At 41.0% G+C, this 13,122-nt stretch overlaps 2 protein-coding genes across 13 annotated transcripts in view; one reads left to right on the forward strand and one right to left on the reverse strand.

Moving 5' to 3' along the window:
- Window positions 1–13,122, reverse strand: part of LOC139781649 (uncharacterized) — a 173,269-nt gene that overhangs the window by 84,438 nt on the left and 75,709 nt on the right. The gene's annotated exons all lie outside the window — the stretch shown is intronic.
- Window positions 487–2,951, forward strand: LOC139781653 (uncharacterized). The gene has a single exon (XM_071720521.1). The coding sequence runs from the start codon at window positions 738–740 to the stop codon at window positions 2,949–2,951; it is 2,214 nt and encodes a 737-aa protein (XP_071576622.1). The 5' UTR covers window positions 487–737.

The raw sequence follows: 13,122 nt of genomic DNA on the forward strand, positions 1-13,122 counted from the left end.
CATAGTAGGTGTTGCGGCCCCAAGTAGTATTACGAAATAGATTAAGAAATACTGTTTAAAGAAAAGAATTTAATAATAAAGAAGAAAGACCGAGAATAACAATAAGGAACGCGACCGCGAAAGTCCGACAGAATTACGCAAGCCGAATCGGAACGAGATGAGTTGCGCGATCGGCCCACATACGATCGAGCAACTCAGCGATAACGAAGGACAGGACGAGGATACAAAAGGAAGCGACAAAAGGAGACGAGAGGGCAATGTGAGTCAGGGAGCAGACCAGTAACGGGCATCAAACGCGAATAACGATTGTAACGCAGAGTGACTATTAAAAGTTATCCTTTATTCAAAAAGGTGCTATTTAATTCCATCGACCCCGTATCCTCCGTGGACCAAAAGAATCCAAGTGACCCTTCGCAAAAAGGGGGCACAACAAATGGTGGCAGCGTGAGGGATCCATTGGCAGGAAGACGGGAACGACAGCTGAAAAAGAAAAACAAGTGAATCAGTGAGGCAGTGCAACATCCTCAACGGAGACACGGCAGCCAGATTCAAAAGCAGCGGACAACACGGTAGCGGCCGACGAGGGACAAGCAAGCAGCGTAACCCGAGACGGCACCGACCTACCTCAACGAGGGCTCACCGACTGATAAAGCGGCACGAGCACCGACCAGCAACATGCGACTAGCGACCGTAATGTAAGTCGATTAAGCAAATTATGTAAAACGCAATTACCGTAGATGTCGGAAAACGAAAATCCACCTGCGGAACTAAACCAATCGTGGCTCCATAGCGGGACGTCACGACGAGCGCGTAGAAATAGACCGTTAAGCCCCGTGCAAACGACCGAAGAAGTCGTAAGCGATAATCGCGAAACCGTGCGTAGAAATTTAGACGCGTACTACTCAAGCGAAAGCGAATCGGAACCGGAATTACACCCGAACAGCGTAATCGAACGCGAACAATTCGACGATTCCGTTGTAATTTTAGACGCGAGAGTAATAGGACAAAATAACTGCCCCGACGAAGATAGACTCCACCCCTCACACGCGCACACACAATCCGAAGACGCGGACAGTACGACCAGTAGGCTAACACACAGACGAGAGTTTTCATTAACCTCGTATGATAGCAGCGTATTTAATCCGCACGAGTATTATTCTGCCTCGAGAAACGTGAACGTACTCGAGATGGCGGAAGCAACTAATAGCAACCACGACGCGAATAACGTAAATGACAACGCGCCGATAACTCCAGAAGACGTAGACGCAGAAATCAACCGCCTTAATAGAGTGTTATCTCAGAGGAGAACACCGGCGAATAATCGTAACCGAATTCCCGGATTACAACCGGACGATAGAGATGCCATTCTCGACGAGATATTAAATGGAATCCGCAACTTACAAGACCGCGTAAATCAACTAGAAACGGCGAATCCTGAACGCCGCGAATTTGTCGCGAGACGCGAGCCAAGTAACCTCCCGTTCGAAGTAACGTACGGACGAACGTCATACGATATCCGGAACCAAGCGGAACGCGCTATCGGATATCTACGCTTAAAAGAGGCACAAGATATGATACCCGAGTTCGACGGATCCTCGAGTAAGTTACAAGAATTCTTAAGCGCCGCGTCATATGCAATAAAAAACATAAATCCTATGGAAGAAGGAACGCTATTAGAAGCAGTATTATGCACAAAGCTAAAAGGAAGAGCGATGATAGATTTTCAAACGCGAGAAATAAGAGATTTCGCACAACTAAAGAAAGAATTAGAAGTTTGCTATCTGAGCCGCAAAAGCACAACACACTTACAACTAGAGTTCAATACACTCAAGCAAAAACCCGGAGAAAATGCAAGAGCATTCGGATTAAGAGCAGATAAACTAGCAATGGAGCTATACGACTCCATGATAGAGGGAAGAAATCACACGATAGAAAGCAAGCGAACTATATTAGAAACGATTCAACAACAGGCATTACAGAATTTCCAATTAGGATTGAGAGACGAGATCAAGTTACTTGTCCGAGCTCAACATTTCGCAACCTTGCAAGAAGCGATTGCCGGAGCAAGCGCCGAAGAAAAAGTAAACGGGCCAAGCGGAATTCCGCCGCGTCCCAAAAATAATTATGCGTACTCGCCGCAACCGCGCGATAACCGAGCGATAGTACAATGCCAAAAATGCGGAAAATACGGGCATCACGGAAGGGAATGTCGTACCAGTAGATACGCGAACCGTTTCCCCTTACCGAAACCCGATAGGACACCCCGCGTAAACGCGATAGATAAAGTCTGCAATTATTGTAAGAAAGCAGGACACATGCGCGAAGAATGTTGGCTGTTAAATGGTCGACCAAATAAAGAAAGAACAAACCACCACAAACCTAATAATCCGAGAGGACAAAACAAAAACTTTCATCCGAAAACGAACGGACCGAGAAAAAAAGACAGCAATTCAGCCGCAAATAGCGATGAAGAAGACAAAGAGGACACAAAGCACCGCCGACCGGCATTAGAGTATCAGGTGTCACACATGACGAACAAGCCGCGGAAGCATGCAGGACTGGACTTAATCACTCTGCCCATGCGAGAAGCGAAGCGCGAAAAAATAAATTTACTGTTTGATACCGGAGCGGCCGTATCAATAATAAAAGTAAAACATTTGAAAGGCGAAACAATGATAGAAGAGGATAAAATGGCCCTTACAGGAGTAACAGGTCACAAAGCTCATACGATTGGAAAATTTACAGCGACTATAGATTTGAAAGATAGAAAGATCAAGCACACGATATATGTCGTCAAGGATGATTTTCCGATTGAATACGACGGGATACTAGGCGTAGAGTTTATAAAGAAGCATCAAGCGTCATATAGTTACGAATCAAGCTCAAATAGGAAATTGCCTAGTGATGCCAGAAAACTTTCTATGTCCAGCAAGCATATTGAATACGACTGAGAAGACAGTCGAAATGCTAATGCCGCAAGTGACATTAGAGGAGTTAGAGCAAGAAGAAGCAGAAGAGATAGAAGTAAACCAAGTAAACAAGGCAGAAGAAACAATGCCGCGTAGCGAAAGAGTCGAAAAATTGATACGCACGCAACACTTAAATGAAGAAGAAAAGAAAGCCATTATGAAAATTTGCAGAGATTACAGCGATGTATTGCATGTGGAAGGAGAGCCACTGACATGCACTGATATCGTCGCGCATAAGATTACCACGAAGGCGGGCAGCGTACCGGTCAACGTCCGACCGTACCGCTTGCCAGAAAAGCACAAGGAAGAAGTAAATAGACAAGTGAAAGAGATGTTAAAAAACGGAATAATTAGACCTAGCACGAGCCCGTGGAATGCGCCGTTGCTAGTAGTACCGAAGAAAAGAGACGCATCAGGAAAATTAAAACTGAGAGTGGTAATAGATTTTCGGTTTGTAAACGATCTAACGGAGGGAGATTCCTTCCCGTTGCCAAACATAACCGATATCCTTGACCAACTGGGAAAAGCAAAATATTTTACCACGCTAGACCTCGCCTCGGGATATCATCAAATCCCGATGGAAGAAGAAGATAAAGAAAAAACAGCGTTCTCTACACAATACGGACATTACGAGCATAATCGAATGCCTTTTGGACTGAAAAATGCCCCAGCGACATTTCAACGAGCAATAATAGCCGTTCTAGCAGGACTAGTAGGATTACAATGCTTAGTATATCTAGACGATATAATAGTATACGGAGCAAGTTTACAAGAGCACAATAAAAGGTTAGTAGAAGTACTAAAAAGACTGAGAAAGTACAATTTGAAATTACAGCCCGATAAATGCGAATTCCTTCGGAAAGAAGTGACGTATCTCGGACATGTAATAACAGAAAACGGAATCTCGCCAGATCCTTCAAAACTAGAAGCAGTAAAAAGCTTCCCGACACCAACAAAGGTAAAAGACATCCAGGCTTTCGTAGGATTAGCCGGATATTACCGAAGATTTATTAAAGATTTCTCAGCAATCGCCAAGCCACTCACAAAAATGACCAGAAAGAATATCAAATTCGAGTGGAACGCAGAACAACAAAACGCATTTAAAATACTTAAAGAAAAATTAACTACAGCACCGGTATTAAAATACCCGGACTTCTCCCAAGAATTTGTAGTGACGACCGACGCGTCAGACTACGCAATCGGAGCCATACTGTCACAGGGAAAGATAGGTCAAGATCAACCCGTGGCGTATGCGAGCAGAGTACTGTCAAAGGCCGAGCAAAATTACAACACTACTGAGAAAGAACTATTAGCGATAGTATGGGCGGTGAAACACTTCCGACCATACGTTTATGGAACAAAATTTACTATAGTGACAGACCATAAATCATTGGTTTGGCTATTTAACGTAAAAGACCCCGGATCCCGATTAATCCGATGGAGGTTAAAATTAGAGGAATACGACTACACTATCGTACACAAGGCCGGTCAAGAGAATAGAAACGCCGATGCGCTGAGTCGACATGTGCCGACAGATATCAACAAGATAGAGAAGGAAGAGAACAACGAAGAGGAGAGCGAAAGAAAATACACAGAAGAAGAGAAGCAACGTATATTATACGAATACCATGATGCACCTGTAGGAGGACATCAAGGTGTGGAACGCACCATAAACCGAATAAGGTTGACGCATAATTGGAGAGGATTAACTCGAGACGTCGAAGAGTACATTAATAAATGCGAATTGTGTCAGAAGAACAAATTATCGCGGAAAAATAAAGCACCCTTAGTAATCACAGACACCGCAGACAGACCGTTCGAAAAATGTGCTCTAGATATAGTAGGACCACTGACGGTGACCGAAAACGGAAATAAATATATCCTCACATTTCAGGATAATTTATCAAAATTCAGTAAAGCGATACCCGTACCTAATCAAGAAGCGAATACAATCGCGAAAGAATTTGTCACAAAGATCATCTTTGAATACGGTATCCCCGACAAAGTACTGACAGACCGAGGAACGAATTTCCTTAGCGAGATATTTAAAAGCACGTGTAAATTACTGAAGATCGAAAAAATTCAAACAACGGCGTACCATCCTGAGAGCAATGGAGCATTAGAACGCTCTCATAGGACGTTAGCAGAATACTTGAGACATTATATTAACGCGGACCAGACAGACTGGGACGAATGGACGCCATACGCAATGTTCGCGTACAACACGACGCCACACACGGCGACCGGGTTTACACCCTTTGAATTGGTATACGGGCACCGAGCGACACTACCGACGGCACTGTCGCAACCACCAAAACCAACGTACACTTATGACGATTACGCGCAAGAGCTGAAAGAAAAATTAAGAGCGACACAAAGAGTTGCAAAGGAACATTTGCGGAACGAAAAATCTAAGGCCAAGGAGACGTATGATAAGAAGACAAAAGAAATCAATTTCCGAGTGGGAGACAAAGTTCTCTTGCACGACGAAACGGTGCGTAGAGGGAGATCGAAAAAATTAGAATCCCCGTGGATAGGACCGTACGAAGTAATTGAAAAACACTCAGACGTCAATTACACGATCAAAAAGGGACGGAAAACCACGCGAGTACACGTAAACCGACTAAAGCCCTTTATAGAACAGTAAAAAGCGCAAAAGAGCAAGCAATAGAAAGTAGGCGATAGAAAGTAGAAGATATTAAAAAATAAGATAAATAAGATAATAAGTACTTACCAAACATCAAGCACGGCGAACCATCCGCACCACCCGTCGACCGGTGGCCACATCCACCGAGACTTCCAAGGGCATGATGGGCACCCATGTGCCCGGAGGTGTTAATAACACTTCCGCGTAGGAGGGAGGGGGCGACGTCGACCCCGAACCTAAATTCGCAGCCACCCGCGCACTAGGCGCACGAGGCGCGGCACTCACGCTCACGGCGCCCGCACGAGCGGCGCGTAGCCAATACGTGCGCCAACACGCATCACACGTTGATGGAGCAAAATAGAGGTCACACCGTATGCACCTCATTTTAGATGGTACCACAAATCAGCGCAACGAATAATGTGCTCAGATCTAAGCGTCAAGAGCGACTAAACGCGCAACAAAAAGAATGCAAGGAGACAGTAGAATAAAGCCAAGAGAAAAAGTCAGAGAAAAGTAACATGAGTCCTTATCTTACAGGACGCTGATCGTCGTCCAGCACTTCGCGAAAAAAGCGAAACCCGAGACAGCACCATCGTACGAGATACGACAATTCAGCAGCGAGCCGGGAATATACTTCGAGAGAACCGGACAATTACAACAGGTAGAAGCCACCTGGAAATTAGCGATCAAAATAGACATAGCAGCCCTAGGAAACAGATATCACCAACTACAAGCGTTCCTACAGCAAACCGAAGCATTGTGCGAAACGATACTCGCAATGGACACGCAGCAGAGGTGCAAAAATATTCTCCATACGATAGAGAAAGATAATGAAAAATTAACGCAATTACTAACGCGATTACAGTCAATATATAGAACAACCGATAATAAACGTGGTTTAATAGATGCGATCGGCACGATCAGCAAAACGCTGTTCGGCACTATGGATGCCGACGACGCAAAGCACATACAGGAGCAGCTTGAACTGATACCAAATCAGCAACAGACTCTACGGCACACCGCAAAAAATCAATTAAAGGTGATAAATGCCACAATAGGCCACATGGAGGCCTTAGAAAAATCGTTATATCATAACGAGCAACTGCTGACGAACGTCACGACACGGATACAGGTGGACACAGCACTGTACGCCAAAAGAGAAAAAGTAGACGAACAGTTATTAGTACTAACCACAATGACTGAAGACCTAATAGAAGACGTGAAAGACACGATAGATTACCTCACATATTCGCGAGAAGGAATCATACTCACTCGCTTGTTACCGATAGAAAAAATAATAACGGAATTAAAAGAGGCGACGTCACAATTGACGCGAGGATCTCATTTCCCATTTAAAGTTAGACTGGAGAATTGGAACGACATACAAAACTACGTAGAAATTAACGCGTATTACAATAACCCGAACATTTATACGATAATCAAATTTCCCGTGGTAGCATACCCCGTGTACGAAATAATAAAAACGACACCACTACCTATCCACAACCACGCGAATATTTTTACATTTCTAAGAATTACCCATAACATATTAGCGATAGATAGAGAGAATCATAATTATATAACGCTAGGGGAACGCGAGTTAAATGATTGTAAACGAAACGGAATGAAATATGTATGTAACCGAAACTACCCGGTAAACTTCATAAAAGCCGACGCACCATGAGAGGTGCAAGTTTATGTAAAAACGCCAGGATATGTAAATACCTGCGAGAAACGTCAGATACTATCCAATGTAACCCTATGGATAACATTAAGCGAACCACAAACGTGGCTATTCTCAACGCCAAAAAAGCAAAAGCTAACGATTCAATGTAACGATCAGGCGGAACAGAAAGTAGAAATCGAACGAACAGGAAAACTAATTATAAACGAAAATTGTAAACTAACCACACCCGACATTATTATAAAAACAAAAAGACAAACTATGAAACAAATAGAAATGCACTTAGCAGATTTTAACCTAACACTAACAAACGAAAATAAAAATACTAACGAACAAGCGAAAAAAGAAATTAGATTAGAACCTGTAATCAGAAATCCGAACGAATTAATGGAATTAAGCCTAGACATAAGCGACATAAATAAAGAGTTGGAAAAACCCCAAGACACCCTAATAAAAAATCCCTACATCATATACCCCGTAGGCTCGACACTCACGATAATAATAATACTAAGCGTAATAGGAATAAGTATCTATATAATAAAAAGAAACAAGAAACGAGCAAGAGCCCAACCGCACATACAGGGCGACCCAGCGATATTATACTAGAAAATAAGAAAAATGTAAACCATAAAGAAGATAAACCACCCTAATAGAAAGAAAAGTAGGATATAAGCAACAAAACATTGTCACGAAAACTACAGACCGTAGTTTCCTTCTCTCAAAGGGGGAGGGATGTTGCGGCCCCAAGTAGTATTACGAAATAGATTAAGAAATACTGTTTAAAGAAAAGAATTTAATAATAAAGAAGAAAGACCGAGAATAACAATAAGGAACGCGACCGCGAAAGTCCGACAGAATTACGCAAGCCGAATCGGAACGAGATGAGTTGCGCGATCGGCCCACATACGATCGAGCAACTCAGCGATAACGAAGGACAGGACGAGGATACAAAAGGAAGCGACAAAAGGAGACGAGAGGGCAATGTGAGTCAGGGAGCAGACCAGTAACGGGCATCAAACGCGAATAACGATTGTAACGCAGAGTGACTATTAAAAGTTATCCTTTATTCAAAAAGGTGCTATTTAATTCCATCGACCCCGTATCCTCCGTGGACCAAAAGAATCCAAGTGACCCTTCGCAAAAAGGGGGCACAACATAGGTTTCGATTTTATAGGGTTATATGAAACATGGTTAGAGGAAAAGGGATGGGATAAAATTAAGGGTAGACTGCCGGAAACGCACAATTGGAAAAACATTAACGCTGTAAGGGAAAGGAAGAAGGGTAGGGCGAAGGAAGGTTTACTAATAGGTATTAGAAAAGACTGGGTGGCGGAAGTGGAGAATTATGAAAGTGTAATGATTACAGAAAGAATTGCGCGAACGAGAATAGTAAAAGAGGAAAAAGGACTAAATATTTTTACAGTATATAATGTAGGAGCAAAGAAAGATGTTGAAGAGATAATGGCGAAAATAACAGAGCAATGCGAAGGATGCGAAGGAGAGGATATTATTATAGGAGGCGATTTTAATATTAGAATAGGAAACTTAGGAGATTGTAGGGAGGATGAGTATGATTTTGAAAAGGAGAGTAAAGATAAAGTCATAGGAGATGGCGGTAGAAGTTTTGTGGATATGATAAATGAAAAAAGATGGTATTTTTTGAATGGATGTATAGAGGGGGATTGGGATGGGGAATATACGTATGTGGGTGCGAGAGGGTGCTCGGTAATCGATTATGCAATTGTAAACGATAGTGCGCAAGAGCGAGTGTTGGAATTTAGAATAGGGGACAGGGTGGACTCGGATCATTTGCCTCTGACCTTGTTACTGGAGGAAGAGGAGCATGCGAGACAAATGGAGGGGTGGATAGAAGAGGAAGAAGAGGAACAGAATATGTCAAAGAAGATCATATGTTGGAACGAAGAGGCAAGGAAATTATACAGGGAGAGGACGGAGGTATGGAATGAAAACGAGGACCAGGAAATAGAGTCGGTGGATAGGAAATGGGAGAAAATCAAAAACTGGATCCTTGGAGCCTTAGTTTATAAGGAAATCAAGATAAAGAAGAGAAGGAAAATAGGGCACAAAGATTGCTGGGATAGGAGCTGTACCAGAAAGAAGAGGGAGGTGAAAAGAAAGTACAGAAAATGGAGAAGTGGAAAGGGAAGTAAGGAAGACTATTTGGAAGGAAAGAAGTGCCTGAAGGGGTGGTTAGAGAGGAAAAAAATGGAGAAGAGAGAGAGGGAAGAAGAGGAATTAAGAAAACTGAAGGACGAAAAGAAAATTTGGAACTACATAAACAGTCAAAGAAAGAAGAAAGAATGGAAAGAGAATAATATTCCGAAAGAGAACTGGAGAAGTTACTTCATGGAGTTGTTAGGTGGGACCGAGATGGAAGGAAGGGAAGAGGCGTTAGAGGTGCGTGACAGGGGAACAGAAGAAAAAAATGAAGATCAGGTTCAAGATACAGAAAGGGAGTTGCAAGAAGAGGAGATAGTGAGGGCAGTCAGGAACATGAAGTTAGGCAAAGCTGCAGGTGTCGATGGAATCCCAATGGAAGCATGGCTGTATGGTGGTGCAGCAGTAAGAAGAGGTCTAACTGATCTGTTGAAGCTCATTTGGAAGGAAGGTAAAATTCCGACCGAATGGCGAACAAGTATAGTTGTCCCCTTATATAAAAAGGGGGATAAAGAGAGAACAGACAACTATAGAGGGATCTCTCTGCTGTGCACTGCATACAAGGTATATGCGGAAATTCTAAAGAACAGATTGGAGGAAATAATGGAGAGGAAAGGGATGATACCTGACAGCCAAGCCGGCTTTAGGAAAGGGAGGTCTACGATGGATAACATATTTATTTTGAACCATATAGTGCAAAGGGAGAAGGAGAAAGGTATGGCAATTGGGAAAGACAAGATTTCCGCAATATTTGTGGATCTAAGGGCAGCATTCGATAACGTTGACAGAGGAATTTTATGGAAGATAATGGAAGAGAAAGGAGTGAATCGCAGTTTAATAAACAGGATAAAAGAAATTTACAAAGAGACGGAGGTGACAATAAGGACGAAGGATGGGTTCATAAGGTGCTTCAAGACGAAGAAAGGTGTAAGGCAGGGCTGTGTGATGAGTCCCGCCCTGTTCAATTTATACATTGCGGACATTGATAAAGTTTTAGAAAAGCGTAGTATAGGAGGAGTAGAGCTTGTAGGAGTGAGAGTGTGGTCATTAGCATACGCGGATGATATGGTTTTGGTAGCGAAAAATAGAGAGGCTTTACTAGATATGATGAGCATGTTAAAAAGATTAAAAAAAAAAGGAAACTAGAATTAAATACAGAAAAAACTAAAGCGTTGGTATTTAATAGTAAAGGTAAAAAAAATAGGAAGACATGGAAATGGGGCGAAAAAATAATAGAGGAAGTAGAAATGTTTAAATATCTGGGTTTCACGTTTAATAGGAAAGGTAATTATGTCGATCATATAAAAGAACTGAAAAGGAAAGGAAGGATCGCTGCAAATAAGGTCTGGGGTTTAGGAGAAAGATTATGTAAAGATGATTTTAGTAGGAGATGGATGCTTTTTAAGTACCTAGTGAAAAGTGTGATGGAATACGGAGCAGAGATATGGGGGTGAAGTGAAAAAAAGGAGTTGGAAAAAGTCATGTTGGATTATGTAAGATGGGTATTTAGACTAGATTTTTGCACACCGAAGTATGTAATAATAAAGGAACTAGGATTAGAGAAACTTAAAATCTGTTGGGGTATAAGAGCCATGAGGTTCGAGAAAAGAAGCAGAGAGAAAAAAGACGGAAGTTTAGTAAAGGCATGTTGGGATGAAAAGGACACAATGGATAAAAAGAAAAAGGATTTATATAATTTGGAACGAGAAAGGTTTTATAATAACAATGGTTGGAGCTCTGAAGTAATAAAAGAATTAAATAATGAAGGTAAAAATACTGAAGGCTTAGTAAGAATAAGGGAACAGAACATTCAAGGGCAAATAATAAACAGCAAAATAGTAGAGGCAAGGTATAATACAAGGTACAAAGAGATAAAGGCGAGCAACAAAACACCGAGTTATTTATTAAAAGCGAACTTGGATAAAGCAAAAACAGGAGATGAGATTAGAGCGATGGTAAAATTAAGGTGCGGCAATTTAGAGGACACAAATAAATACTGGCTTGACGAAGAAGACACGAAGTGTAGATTCTGCAAGTCAGGTAGGGACAACTTAGAGCATTATATAAGCGAGTGCAACATCACAAGTATGTGGTTTGAGAATTTAGGTAGGAATAACGGAGAACGATTAGAGAATATATGCGATGACAAATTTAGAATGGAAAAAGGAAAGGTGCTAAATAGATTATGGAAAAGGAGAGAGGAATGCTATAAAAAAGATAACGGTTGTAAATAATAATAATGTAAATAATAATGTATTGCGGCTTGTTTGTAAAGAAGAATGATGTTTGATGTGTGGATGGATGTGTGTGTTAAGTAGAATTGTAAACCAAGTCCTTTCTTGGCGTATAGCTGAAATAAAGACATATATATATAATATACATATCTTTTGGACTAAAATATTTCGTACTAATAAAAAATAACAGGTTTTTTCTGCAAAGTACTGTTTAATTTATTTTATTTTCTCTCATCTGCATTTATTACAAAATAATAGCTATTTAACTTTTCCAACTTCTGGGTTGTTGTTCTATATATTAATATTAATAGATAAAATTTCTCTAATAATTTCGTTAAAAAAATAAAGGTAGAAGCTCAAAGGAGGAGAGATGAGGTTTCAGAATTACAGTTTCAACTAGACTGTTGAAAAATATATCAACTTAAGATAGAAAAATATATCTACTAGGAGTTACCTTGTTTTTTTGTGTATAATTATTTAAATTTATCTAAATATTCGCAATATCAGTATAAACTTCTCAACAAAATTATTATAAATGCCACTTGAAATCAGCGATAAAAAGGATAAAATTTAAAGTCACATATTTTTGCGAAAAATGATTGCAGAGCGATGTTTGAAATAGCGTTTTAGAGATTAAAGTCTCAGCTTTCGAATGCTGTGAAGCACGTTTCTCAGCAAAAATTTTACTACAAATGCTAATTTAAAGTAAACCTTGCAGAACAGACTAAACTTCAACATTGACTGCGTGCATGGAGAGAAAGAAAGAACTTCACCTATTTTGGGCTATCCGGGCCCAGCCATCGGTCATATATAATTTTGTAAATAATAATGGTAGTATTAAAGAAAAAATAATTTTAAATTCTATACAACTCCTGATGAAAGCAGCTTAAATTTCAATCATTTTTCCAGGTGTTATGAGCAAATAAAAATGTACTGGGTAAAATTTACCCATGTTTAGAGTTTATGAAAGTTTTGGACATTTAGGGTTCTATAAGGGTTAGTACTATTTGAGAGAAAAAAATATTAAGAAAAAAAACAAGATCTTTTAATCGATTACGTCTCTTGAAGGTAATTCCGGTGATAATTTGCCACATTGTTTTAATTAAATCAAAGTCAAAATGAATTCGTGTCACCTCTGTGGTAGAATCAAGAAACACGGTAGTATCTCGCGCCAAGACACGCGCAGCGCGAGACACTACCGGGTATATTTACGCGAACGCACGGATTTTAGTATGTTCTATATATATGATTTTCTTGTACGGTTGCAATTTCTGACGTAAGAGTGCGCTGGCGAACAAGCCTAGCAGACGCATTGAGAGCGTAAGTGAGTGAGAGAGTGAGGGAGCGAGAAAGTGATAGAATGAGTGAGACAGTGAGAGAGTGAATTGAGTGAGTGAGCAAGCGAGAGAG

This window comes from Temnothorax nylanderi, unplaced genomic scaffold (assembly GCF_030848795.1).
Source record: "Temnothorax nylanderi isolate EJ_2023f unplaced genomic scaffold, tnyl_v1.0 TNYL_tig0351_pilon, whole genome shotgun sequence".
NCBI lineage: Eukaryota > Metazoa > Arthropoda > Insecta > Hymenoptera > Formicidae > Temnothorax > Temnothorax nylanderi.